Source organism: Heterocephalus glaber, unplaced genomic scaffold (genome assembly GCF_053883595.1).
Source record: "Heterocephalus glaber isolate CG9 unplaced genomic scaffold, H.glaber_assembly_v1.0 deba00000943, whole genome shotgun sequence".
NCBI classification, from domain to species: domain Eukaryota; kingdom Metazoa; phylum Chordata; class Mammalia; order Rodentia; family Bathyergidae; genus Heterocephalus; species Heterocephalus glaber.
In genome coordinates, this window is record NW_028258175.1 from 7,616,843 (window position 1) to 7,630,530 (window position 13,688).

Here is a 13,688-nt window from a genome sequence, read left to right on the forward strand (position 1 = left end):
AACAAGAAAGTCATTTTAGATGATGAAGATGATGGCCATTTCTTTTTCTGTAGCATTTGTAAGCAGTACAGTACCATCGCAGACAAAGTCAGTGAGAATCCCACCAACACTGAGGAGCTGGTATTCCTCATTGAATTCTTAAGGAAATCCAGTGACGTTACTGTGTTCAAACTCAGGAAGCAACTTAGAGATGCAGCTGAACGGCTCGAGTTCCTGACAGACTATGCAGACTTGCCCGGTGAGTCCAGGGCCTTATATGCACATGGGTGTTTATATTTTAATATCTATGTATGACATACCAAAAATTCCACATTTTTACTTTTAGGAATAAGGAGTTGCAGAAAGGAGAGATAGGAATTCTACCACTAGATATCAGGAGTGCTGCTTTTCCAGTGTCCTATACGCTAAGGCACCAAGTCCTTACTGTTGTCCTCAGGAATTTGAGTCGCACAAAGGGAATCTTGGAGACTTGGCCTCTAGCTCTTAGATGTGCGTCTTGGCGTTTTGTGTCTGATATACCTGGAAAGGTCACTTTCAAATGCAGAATCCTTTTCATAAATTAGTAGATTTTACCTTTGTATAATCTTAATACATACCCAAGGGAATGTATTTGAGGGGCCAGGACACTTTCTTTTGTGCCCCTCTGTATCTCTGTGTGTGTGTGTGTGTGTGTGTGTGTGTGTGTGTGTGTGTGTTTACTGAGAAATGAACCCAGGGCCTCAATCTGGGCTATATCTTCAACTCTTTTTTATTTTTAGACAGAGTCTCAAAAGAAAAACCTGGGCCTTTTAATTGACCAGAGGTATAATGAGCAGGGCATCTAGTATTGATACTATTACTGCCATTTAGACAAAAGGGAAACTGAGACTCAGGGGAGATGAGATAGTGTAAAGTGTGGAACCAGAACTTCAACCCAGGTCTCTGATTCTACTCAGACCTAGCTTGGGAAGTAGTAGTTATCAGTGAACATAAGCTTTGGAGTTGATTAGATTCATATTTGAATTCTGCTCTTCTGCCTTCTAGCAGTGTAATCTTGGCCACTTGGCTTAGCCACTTTTGCTTCCCACTAAAAATGGGCATAGTACCATCTGCCTTCTACCATGGGCCCTCATAAGCACTTAATAAATGTTGGCTATCATTCATCCACAGTGGGTTCATCCATTGATTGCCACTCCAACCCACTTCTATTGGTCTCTTGTCCACTGAATTGATTCCCACATGCTGAACAGTGTCCTGGAACCAACTGTGTGTTTTTTGCAGAAGAAGATATCAAAGTGAACAGCACTGTGTTCCTCTGGCCAGATCAGATTGAAAACATCTTTGAAAACAGCCGAAACCTGCTTCTTACCAAGAGGGATCAGGCAGAGATGGACCTGATTAAAAGGTACTGGGAGAGTCTGCAGGTGTTTGGGAAATGAGACCCAGCTTCATAACCCACACTGCAGGTTCCTGGTTCTGTCTAGAGCCCCCCACAGTAATGAGTGGGTGAGGGCTGGAAACAGTCAGCAGAGAAGGAATTTCTTTTTGTTTCCCACTGAGGGATGTTCTCTTGTAGCCCCGCTTCACTGTAGGAACCACTGCCAAGTCTTCCCTCCCTGCCTTGAATAATTGGAATTTGGCAGAGCAAAGAGAAAAAAGGCAAAAAATAATAGGAAATAACAACAGCCTGCACAATAATACAGTAATAGCAAAAGTGCCAGTCTTACATTGGAGACCATAGGTCTGTGAGATATCAAGACAGAGAAAATAAAGGCATGGCAGGGGGCTGAAAAATTGCCTATTTTGCAGCTGGTCTTGTTCAGTGCTAATATGGCTGTAACTATTGATTTATTTGACTATTTCATTATTGACTATTTCATTATTTGTCAATTTGATGGGTATTTGTTATGATTTTTACTATGTGCTACACTCTGTTCTAGACATGTATGTGTGTTTAGCTGCTCAGTGAAGATTTTAATCCAGTAACAAGAGGAAATATAGACTTACTGAAAAATCTGACAATGTCAAGCAAAGGTCAAGTGTCATCCACATTACACACACACACACACACACACACACACACGCACACACCCATCCATCCCAGTCTGTAGCACTTTGATTATGAACTGCAGATTCATGCCAAGCATTTCCTCTTCACATATGAAACCTCCCACTGCCCAACTTTAGCTGCCATAATCCCTGCAAGTACAAGAAAGTAAAAGGGTTGATGAAGTATGGATTTCTACACAGACTGGGAATTTGTGCTGACAGCAAAATCCATTTAGTTCCTACCTTGAAAATATGGCCTAGATCTGCTCTTTGGGAGAGTAAGAAAAATGTGCCTTTTTCTTCCTACAGGGTTCTCTTCCCTACACCTAAATGGATACTTTTCCCAGAGCCAAGAACTTAGCCAGATGGATGGAACTGATATATGTTTAAATTCATAGACTATTTTAAAGCAGTTTTAGATTTACAGCAAACTGAGCAAAAAGCAGTAAGAGTTCCCATACCTCATACATACAGAAATACAGTCTGCCCCATGGAAGTGATTTTTATGTCTAGCCAGAAAGCAAAACAGTTTTTTGTTAGATAACTGAACAGGAGCAGGTTTCATCATCTCTGAGCCTCAGTGTCCCTCATCTGCAGCATGGGATAACATTAGGCACATTAGACTGAAGGTCGAAATGAAATTGTGTTCACATGGAGGCATCTCCAAACTGTTGGCTTCCTCCTCTTCTTAACCTCCAAACCAGAGCTTTGCAAGTGTACTCTTAGAATGTTATTGTAAGACTAATTGGAGGAAGTGAGTGCTGGTGAAGTTAAGAGGGGCGAGTGTTGGCCCTGGAAGAAGTGGGAGCAGTGATGACGTGGATGAGAGGAATGCCCACTATTTGTCCCTTTAACCCCAACCATATCTTAACTCTGTAAGAAGTCCCTTCAGTAAAGTATCTTTCTTTGAATATCTGTCAGAATTCTGACCAACCTACCATCTTTGGTTTTTTGGGGGGTTTTTTTGGTAATGGGGATTGAACTCTGGACCTTGCGCTTGTGAGGCAGGTGGTAGAACCACTGAGCTAAATCCCTGGCCCTGACCTACCATCTTTGAATTACTTCATTATTCTCCCATAGACTCCAGGAGGGCACACAAGTACAACATATTTACTCAATCTAATTTCCTGAGGTACTTTTGTATGTGTTTTTATATATGTTAGATATATGTGGATGGATAGATCAAGACATGACATGAAAGTACTTTAATACTATAAGAAATTAAAAACAATAACAATAGTAATGTTTTAATGTAATCCCTGAGTTTATTATATATCATTGCCCTTTGCAAAAAAATTTATAACTACTCTTATCAGATATTTCTCCTTGTATGTAATATTTATAGCTTCAGAAAGAACTTTGGTGATGTGAAAAGGCACCCTGTAGCACCTAATTGTGTAGACTACAGTGAAATTAGCGTCCCCCCTCCTTCTCCTATTTTGTCCAACTCAGCGATAGGTTCCCCCTCTAGCTCCAATTTTTTCTTGAAATGTATTAAATAAACTGAGTCATTTGTCTGCAAATTTAGACTTTACTGATGACACATCTATTATGCCATTTGACGTGTTCTCCAGTCCTCCATATTTCATGTAAATTTTTAATAACTGATTTACTTGCTACTGCTATAATCTTATTCTTGCTCTCCTCCTCTTATGGATAGTTGGAAAAACAAGCTTGTCTATAATGAAGAGTATAGCATGTAAATACAAAAAAAGAAAGCGAAGTCAGCCATGTTAATATCAGATGTAGTCAAAGTCAAGGCAAAAAAATTAGTGGTTCAAAGATGGTTATTTAGATGGTTGGAATAAAGCAGTCATCAATTCTTGCTTATCAAGTAACATGAGTGAATATATAATTAATTAAAATAGATGAATAAATGAAGCTTAAATGAGATAATTGAAGTGAACACTTATCTTGATTTTGGGGGGTATATCTCTCTCCTTCTCTTTCCCACCTCCAATATGCTGTCCCTCTTCAAACATTCTACCCTACAATATAAAGTAACTATTCTTAAATGTCCATAAGACATTTACAAAAATTGGTCACATTTTAGGACTCAAAAAATTCCAAGAAGCAGATATATAATACTGTGCATTAGTTATCCATTGTGGCATAACAAAACATATCAGCTTAAAACAACAAAAATTAATCATCTCCCATTGTCTGAGGGTCAGAAATCCAAGTGCAGCTTAGCCATATGCCTCTGCCTCAAGGTCTCTCATGAAGCTGGAGTCAGAATATCAGCTAAGGCTTCAGTCTCATCTGAAGGCTCGGCTGAGTGAAGACCCAATTCTGGGCTCACTCACATGATTGTTGGTAAGATTCTTTACCTCATGGCTGCTAGTCAGCAGTGGCTCTGTTCCCTGGCACTCCAGCCTCTGCACACAGAAGCTGTCTTCCTTCAGAGCAAGAGAGACACTGAGAGAGAGAGAGTGAACAAGCAAGGTAGAAGTCAGTCTTTTTGTTAGCAATCTTGGAAGTGACACCTCGTCCCTTTTGCCATGTTCTATGTTAGAACTGAGTTACTTTGTCTAGTCCAGACTCTAGGTTAGCCAATTACATGGACGCATGATCCTCACAGATCACATCAAAGCCTGCTTCCCACTTGCAATTAGAAATAAAGCCCAAATCAAATCACTTGCAAGTTAACTCTTAAATTACTTTTTTTTTTTTTTTTTGGTACCGGGGATTGAACTTGGGTCCTTGCACTTGTGCAGCAGGTGGCGAAACCACTGAGCTAAATCCCTGGCCCTCTTAAATTACTTTTAATAAAAAACTAACATGAAAACTGCCATTACAAAATTACATATTTTTAAGATAGTAGCCAAACTCGTGGAATGTCACTAAAGCAGTTCTCAATGATAAATTCTCTTATTCATTCAATGAACATAGATTGTTTGCACCAGATACTCTGCCAAGTGCAGAAAATACAAGGAATTAAGGAGGTAAAAACTGTATTTATAGACTTATATTCTAGTAAATAAAATAACAGCAAACACTTGTATAGTGATTATGATGTACCAGGCTCAATTCTTAGCATTTTAATGATAGCTTTGCTATTAAGTGTATGCTTTTTTCTATGTGTATTCTATACATTTGAAACATAAAGAGTCTAAGTGACTTGCCCAAGGCCACATAACTATTAAGCAGCAAAGTAGGCATTTGATCCAAGCCTGCTTGGCTTCAGATCCTGCTCACTAAACACTATATTATTTTACCTAATTAGGAAAAAGGAGAGGCAAATTTGAGACCTGCTTTCCTGATCATATGGATGAGGTAGATAAATCTCTAGATAAATTAAATAAATCTCTGGAAAGATATCTCCTGATCACTCTAGCTGAAGTACCCCTCTACATGGTTATCCACTAATCACTCTAGTTTCTTTTTTCTCTTTTTTTCCTTTTTCTTCTTTTCTCTTCTTTCTTTCTGTACTGGGGATTGAACCCAGGGGACCTCACACATGCTACATAAATGGTCTACCACTATGCTACATCCTCTGCCCTGTTTTGCTATTTTATTTTCTTTAAACCATTTATGATTATGAGAATTATCTCATTTTATCCTTATCCTATCTATGAATTTATCCATTCATCCATGCTTATTTTCTAGGCCTCCACCAGCTAAAATATATGCTCCATGAGGGTACTTCACAATTACATTTGTGATACCTGGGGTAGTTCTGGAATGTAATAATAAATATCTAATGCTAAATGAAGAAACAACATGTGCACAAACATTTTAGTATATATTTACCTGTACAGGAAAACATCTGGAAAAGCTTAGTTCCCAATTAAATTCACAGCTCACCTGTCTCTGGTAGATGGAATGTTAGGTAGTTTAACTTACTTTTTCATCTTCATTCATTTTTAGATAGACAGAGATTGAACGGTAGAGAGATAGAGGTAAAAGAGATGGGACAGTGAAGGTACCAGAAGGTCACATTCTCCCCAGAGTAAGCAAGGCTGACACTTTGAAAGAGCACAGAATGGAAAGTCCAATTTTTAAAATTTATTTATTTATTTTTTGTCCGGTACCACAGATCGAACTCTGGACCTTGTGCTTGCAAGGCAGGTACGGTGCCACTGAGTTAAATCCCTGGCCCCTGGAAAGTCCAAATGTGACCAGGCTGTCTTTACTTTCAGATGCGCAGAGTTTGAGTCAAGACTGGAAAGCTACGGCAAGGAATTGGAAGGCTTTAGGAAGCGTGAAGTGATGACCACAGAAGAAATGAAGCACAATGTCGAAAAGCTTACCGAGCTTTCCAAGAACCTAATTCAGGCGATGTTGGAATTTGAGGTTGGGATCTTGAGACCGGGACTTAAGACTCTATACTGCCCTGGTGATTCTGATTTTTGGTTTCGTATTTTCCCAGTGACACTGTCAGGTGGTAGTATTGATTGAGTGTCCAGTACTTTTACTGGTACAGTACTCTCAACTGCATTTTTTTCACACCCCTACATTACAGCAGATTTTTTGGTGAGTCATTGTGCACACACCCAGAAAAGAAATTGTAATAGGGTAACGGCTTACATGTGTTGAGCATTTATTAGGCACTCAGCGGTGTGCCTAGGGCTTCTTGTGCAATACTGTGTCTTCCTTAATGGCTGTAGCAAACCTGTGGCATCAGTTATCCCCATTTACCCTTATTTAAAGTAGGAGAGCTAAGGCTTGGAGATGCTAACTAATTTTCCCCAAATGTCAGCTACTGAGTATTTTAAGCATTAACGTTCTTAACTTTGAGGCAAGTCCATGTAAGTAGCCTTGTGAACAGTCACATAAACAACCAGAGGACATATGGAAACTATGAAAATTTGGAGACAGAGCACATTGGGCATAGGTGCACCGGGAACAAAGATGATAGAGCAAATAGCAAATTATCTGTAGTTTCCATTTCTCAGCTGCCATAGTCCTTGGAGGTAGATGAGGGATCTTCCTGCTGGAGTCCTTGCCTTTTTTCCTCTTGTACTCTCCAAATGAATGAGTGCTTTCCTCCACATGTTTGTGAAGGTGCTGTGGAGGCTTCTAGGGCTTGGGAGAACCACCTACCCAATAGACAGCACCCTCCTTTATCCTGCAGTTAATCAACAAGGAGGAAGAGCTGTTGGAAAAGGAGAAGAGCACCTTCCCCCTTCTGCAGACCTTGATAACCAACAAAGTGCCTTATGAGCAGCTGTGGGTGATGGCCTATGAGTTCAGCACCAAGTCCGAGGAGTGGATGAATGGTAAGATGTGGTCTCGCTTTGCTAGGTCAGAATGGGAATGGAATGGGGGATCCAGCCAGCCAGCTCTGAGATAAGGTTTGATCTCTAGATTCTTGGTGAACTTGTCTTCAAATTCTGACACTCTGGATTAAGACAGCCAGTCAAAGTTTTTTAATGTGATAACAAAGAAAGCTAGAGATCAAAGAGCTAGACCTTGCTAGGTGTGAGGACCATGCCTCTGGTTCCAGCTACTTGGGAGGTGGAGGCAGGAGGATTGTGAGTTTTAGACCAGCCAGGGCAACTTAGTGATATTTGTCTCAAAAGTAAAAAAAATTTAAAAGGACTGGGATGTCACTCAATGCTCCCTGGCTTCAATCTCTAAGGAAGAAGAAGAAAAAAGACCCAGACCTATTTCCGGGGTAAAATAGAACCAGCAGCACCCAAAGCCATGGGCTGGCAGGAACTCAGCAGCAGGTACTGGCAAGATCAGCTGGCTGTTCCTCTGGGCTGCTGCTTTAAGAAGGGCCAGCGTCCCAGACCCCTATAAACTCCCTTTTACTAAAAGGGGGAAGGCCGGGATTTAGCTTGGTGGTTCCGCGGCCTGCCTCTCAAGCGCAAGGTCCAAGTTTGATCCCCATACCAAAAAAAAAAATAAAACCACTAAAAGGGGGAACTCCATCAACCTGAGTTCACTGAGTCTCGGGTGTCTGCACACATCCCAGTAGGACTATTACTTAGTAGTTGAGTACATCAGTATGGAGTTTAAGAAATGGTTTTGGGGGATGTGATATGTATTGGGGAATAACTGATATGTAGATTATGATTAAAGCTGAGGATGATGTCATCTGAGGAAAATGTTTAAGAACAGAGGATAAAATCTGAGACCCCCTAAGTTTATTTCTAGTGCTTCAATATTATAAATACACTTTGAAAACTTTACTGCTGATGTTTTGGATACAACTATGATTGTTTTCTTAAGATAAATTCCTAAAAGTTGTTGGTTATGGTGGTACACACCTGTAATCCCAGCTACTCAAGAGGCTGAGGCAGGAAGATGGCAAGTTTGAGGCCAGCTGGGACTACTTAGTGAGATCCTGTCTCAAAATAGAACTTTAAAAGTGGGGGCTAAGGAGAAAGGCTGGGGGTGTAGCTCAGTGGTGGAGCACTTACCTAGGATTCAATCCCCCCTACCCCGTACTGAAATAGAACAGACAAACAAAGAATTCCTGAAAGTGAAATGGCTAGAGCAAAAGGCATACTGTGAAAATTATTAGGGTTTTTAAAATATTTTGTTACTGTCTTCCAGAAAAGCTATACTTTTTAACATAGCCTTCTAGCAGTTTTTAGGAGTGCCCATTTGTCATATCCTCAACAAAACTGTGACCTAACAGCTTTGAAAAGCTGTCTGAATTCTGGGACAAATCAGCTTTTTTTGGGGAGGGGGACTTGTTATTTAAAATGCTATCTATGTTTTTATTCTTTCCCTTAATTACCATTGAAGCTGAATGTTTATTGCAAAGTCCCAATTCCTGTTTCAAAAGCACCTAAGAAAAATGCTTCAGACTGAGAAATGCTGAGGTCTCCTCCTAGCCCGCTGAACTGAGCAAGTCACTTCCTCCTTGGTGTCTCACTGTTGTGTGGGAACAATGAAGTGGCAGTCCTACCTAATTATGCATCCCTTGGGTAAAGTTCCAGGTGACTTAGCCAAATCCTCCCAAGCAAACACTACTACTCCTTGTCATGTAGGTGCTTTTCTAGCAACTATAATATTTTTGGTGCATACACAGTACACACATTTTTTTCTTTTTTAATTTTTTGATTACTCAACAACAACAAAAAATGTTAAACTTGGTGTAGTGGCACGTTTGGAGTCTCAGATACTGGGAAGGCTGAGACAGGAAGATTGCTTGAGCCCAAGAGTTAAAGACCAGCCTGGGCAACACTGCAAGATCCTGCCTCAAAAGAAAGAAAGAGAGGAGGAGGGAGAGGGAGAAAGGAAGGGGAGATGGGAGGAGGGAAGAGGAGGGAGAAAGTTAAAGGGAGGGTGGGAGAAGAGAGAGAGGGATCGGGAGTTGATGTCATGTGCTCAGTGAATGAGGCTATATTTAGTTGAGGCAGCCCTGAAAGGAAGGTGTCTTTGAGTAAATTAACAACATGGAGATGCAAGAGTTGATGCTAATTTGAAATATCCCAGGGGAAGCAGCAGAGTAGAAAGATTTTGGCCAAATGTGAAACCCAAATACTAAAGATTCCCTCCAAAGGAAAGCAGGGAAAAGGAAATTAATGTTTTGGAGTACTTTTCTTTTAAAGGGTTCGTTCTTTTTTTTTTTTTTTAAATAATTGCAGAAAAGTTGCCAGAACTATACAGGGGGCTCCCACACCCCCACTTACCCATGTTCTCCAGTTATTATTTCCCTAGGTTGCTAAAGTTGCCAAGCTGGACTCAAACCTGCCCCAGCCTCCCAGAGTGCTAGGTTTACAGGAGTGGGACCACCATGCACAACCAGCCTGTGCTTTTCCAGCCCCGTACAACTGGCACTGTTCTCAGTTCAGTGAATTACAGGTACACATGACAAACATGTACCTGGTGGTTTGACCTTCTTCCCTCTTCCCATCTTTTCTGTTGCAGGCCCCCTCTCTTTACTGAATGCTGAGGAAATCACAGAGGAGATAGGAAATATGTGGAGAATGATATATAAGTTGACCAAGACCTTCGCTGATGTGCCGGCACCCAGGCGCCTGGCAGAGAACGTCAAGTTGAAGGTTGAAAAGTTCAAGCAGCACCTTCCCATCCTCAACATTTCCTGCAACCCCGGAATGAAGGACCGGCACTGGCAACAGGTTCTTGTCCCTGCCTGCTAGATGGCCCTGCCTGTGCTTGGCCTTGGTCCTGGTCCTGGTAGCCTCTGAAAGACAGGAAGCATTACTGAGTCCAGCAGCTCCCTGTGAAAGGAGAATCTGCTGGGGGCCAGGGGGGCAGCAGTGGGCCTGATAACCCTCTGAAGGAAGGGAATGGGTGGGTTGTGGAAGGAACTTCCTGTCTCATAAACAGGTTGACCCTTTTTGTTAGGACCCCATTGCTGATGCTTGAATGTTCTTCCAGCTGAGGGCTACAAAGGGTTTCCTTTTCTGCTTCCCTAAGAAAATGGTTGCTGGAGGTCCCAGAAGGTGACAAGAATGTTAAATTCTAGCAGGAAAGCCTTGATTTCCTTGGCCCAGTGTACACAAAAAAAGAATATCACATCTTTCCCCGAAGGCTTGCTAATATTGCCAGACGAGTCCTGCTCAGGCTGACTTTGGTGTCTAGTTTTGTGATACAACAGGCTATGTTCAGAAATAATTTTGCACTCTTATTTCAGCCCTTTGAGCCTATAAATGAGAATAATAAATATCCTCTCTAAAAATAGTTGGGATTTTTATAAGCAACCAAGTGTGAGGGTGATAAATGTGGTGTGAACACTATGCAGAAAAAATTCACTGTGTTTCTAAAATAATCATCATTCAAGGGCTAGAAGTGGCCTTGAAATGCCCTCTATCAAGGAGTTGCTCTCTATGGAGGTGGAGATGAGACAGAAGATTCTTCTCTGACTTGCTCTGTCAGCTTTCCATTGCTGTGTCAAAATACCTGTGAAAATCAGCTTAAAAAATGAAAAAATTTAGGGCTATGGTGAAGCAGAAACACTATGGCAGAAGGGTATGGAGGAACAAAGCTGCTCATCTATGGCAGTCAGGAAGTAGGAGAGGAGAGGAGAGGAGAAGAAAGAGAGAGGTGCTAGGGACAAGATAAAGTCCCCAAAGGCATCCCCAAAGGACACAACTTCACTTAAGTCCCACTTCCTGTCTCCATTACTTCCCAATGGACCGTCAAGTTATAAAGTCATCAGTAGATTAATCCTCATGACCAATCACCTTTCAAAAGCCCCACCTCTGAACATTCCTGCACTGGGGACCAAACCTTCAACACGTGAGACTTTGGGGGACCTTCCAGATCTAAATCATAATCCGTGGCCTAAAATTCCATCAGAACCAGTACAAGATTGAAGACATGGTCTTTGGAAGGACCCAATCTGATGAATAGTGCAATAACTTCAAAAGAATTGGCCCCCAAACCCAGTGTCCAGGAACATGTTGATCTGTCCATGAGAAGGAGGTCATAATATGTGAGAAATTCTGGGTTTCTCTGAGAGAGAATTCAATTTCGCACAAAGCCTTGATATTCAATACCTAAGCGAGACAGGGAAAGGTCATCTGAGTACATCTCTAGTCGTGGATGTGTTGGCGGGGGATCTGCAAAGGTCACCGTCATCACTTGTGCTCCTGGGGCTCCTCCTCCATGGACCTGGCCAACCTAGACCTTTGACCAGCTTTAGGGGACAGGTAAACTCTGGTAGTACCAGGTTTCCCCCTGGTATCAAGAGTGTCCTTAACTATACTTAAAGAATATTCCAGGGACCCCATTCCCTCTACCAGGTGCTTCCTCTGTGATGATACTGTTCTTACATGTGAGTACTTTTTAAAAAATCCCAACTATTCCTTGCCATGTATAATTCTCATTTATAAATAGATTGGAAAAATTATCCCTTAGAATTGTAATTAAATAACAATAACAACAGTAGCTAAAATGTATTGAGCACTAGCTGTATGCTGGGCACCATGTTGCATACTTTACTTGGATTCTCCCATTTCATTTTGTCAATAACCCTTTGAAGTAGAGGCTATTATTATTTCCATTCTGCAGAGATAGAAAAACTGAGACTTGGAGAGATTAAGGAATTTGTCACATGGGTAGTTAGTGGGCAAAGGAGGAATTGGAATCCAGATCTGTTTAGCTTAAATAAAAAAACAAAAAGAGTGCCAGTAATATCAAGAGCAAGGGGGAAGACAGTTGGGAGTATAGTAAACCATGGGTGGGGATGGAATGTGGTCCCAGGAAGGAGGCTTCTGAGGACTGAGCCCCTCAAGTGGGAGCCTAAAGGGCCAAGCAGGTAAAAGATGGGCTCAGAAAGGACAGAGGTCACCAGATGTGCTCAGGCCTGCCTCCAACCAGGGTCACTTCTGCCTCAGTGTAGTTCATACCCTAAGCTACCCCAGGGACAGCTCCCCATTGGGGAAGCCACTGTCTCCCCAGTACCTGTCTCGGCAGCCATTTGCACAAATTTTGGCTCAGGAAGGGAGCTCTGAAGCTAACCCACTTGTACTTGTCATGGCTGGAAAATAGATCTTTGGAGTTCATAGAGTAACTGGGCTGTAGTTTCTGGCCATTTCTAGAACTTCGGCAGGAAAAAACAGTGCCCTGTGTGGGGCATTTTCAGGTATCAGCAGAGGGGTGGCTACTGTGATTTTCAACAAGATGGAACAAGGTCGTATTAGACCCCAGGGAGAAACTATGCTAGTCTTCTTAAGCCAGAACTGGTCCTAAGGCTCAGATGGCACTGTCCAAAAGAACAACACAGCACAAGCCGTATGTGTAATAGCCATATTTTAAAAAGAAAAGGAAACAGGTGAAAAAAATTTTATGAAAATGTTTTACTTAACTAAATATACACAAAATGTTATCACTTATATGTTAGTCAATACGAAAACTGTTGGTGTGAAAGATTTGGAATATGGTGTGTTTTTACACTTAGAGCACATCTTAAGTTTAGACTAGACATATTTCAAGTTCTTGAGAGCCACTGGGGCCAGTGGCTGCACACTGGACGGTGTGACTCTTGGGATTAGAGAACCAGATGCTTTGTTAACCTCTAAAGGCAATTTAAAAACTAAACATGCCACTCTCTTGATTCCTTGCAATGGTCCGAGTACTATGCCAGCTGCATTTCATAGCTGTATCATTTGATCCCAGAGATAATCACTGTGTTGCTCTGAGCTGTATTGTCAGGTGTAAGAGAAAAAATGAGAGCCAGGGACTAACAGGAACAGTTGTGCGTGCTGGGTACTGCACAACTCTAGGAAATGCTATTTTTCTGTGCATTACAGTGTGACTTTTTCTTTCTAGAGTTATGGCGTGAATAACTTGCACAGATATGCATGGAAGACCCGTGAGAGCCACTGGATAAGAGCTTTGGGTCAGAATTGGAATAGGATCCAAGTCCCCATTCTGCTGTTCATTAACGGGGCAGTCTTGGACAAAATAATTTCTTTATCTCAATTTCTTTATATGTAAAATGGAAGTAATAATACATTAGTATCTTCCTCATTGTGTTGTGAGAATGAAATAAGAACAGGGAGTTTTGAAATAGTGCCCACTGTATAGTAAGCCCTCAATAAAACATTAATTACTTTTATTATTCCCATTATCTTTCTGGTCCTCCAGGTGTCCTCAGAACCTAGTTTGGGAAGCCACTAGGGTTAGCTGGTTCATTCACACATTCATTGCATAAATACTTGTTGGTGCCTACCAAATGGCAGGCATCCAGGACACAGGGCTAAGACAGACAGGACAGGACATGGCTCCCA

General features: G+C 41.5%; 1 protein-coding gene across 10 annotated transcripts in view; it reads left to right on the top strand.

Annotated features, from left to right (window-relative positions):
• Dnah3 (dynein axonemal heavy chain 3) overlaps window positions 1-13,688 on the top strand; it is a 173,084-nt gene that overhangs the window by 42,127 nt on the left and 117,269 nt on the right. For all 10 annotated transcript variants that reach the window (XR_015450387.1, XM_087208876.1, XM_087208877.1 and 7 more), the window contains 5 exons: window positions 54-238; window positions 1,261-1,384; window positions 6,171-6,324; window positions 7,106-7,250; window positions 9,859-10,070. Coding sequence is in view for 9 of the 10 variants with exons in the window: in XM_087208876.1 (XP_087065002.1) it covers window positions 54-238; window positions 1,261-1,384; window positions 6,171-6,324; window positions 7,106-7,250; window positions 9,859-10,070 (820 nt within the window). In the remaining variant the exon portion in view is untranslated. The remainder of the gene's footprint in view (window positions 1-53; window positions 239-1,260; window positions 1,385-6,170; window positions 6,325-7,105; window positions 7,251-9,858; window positions 10,071-13,688) is intronic.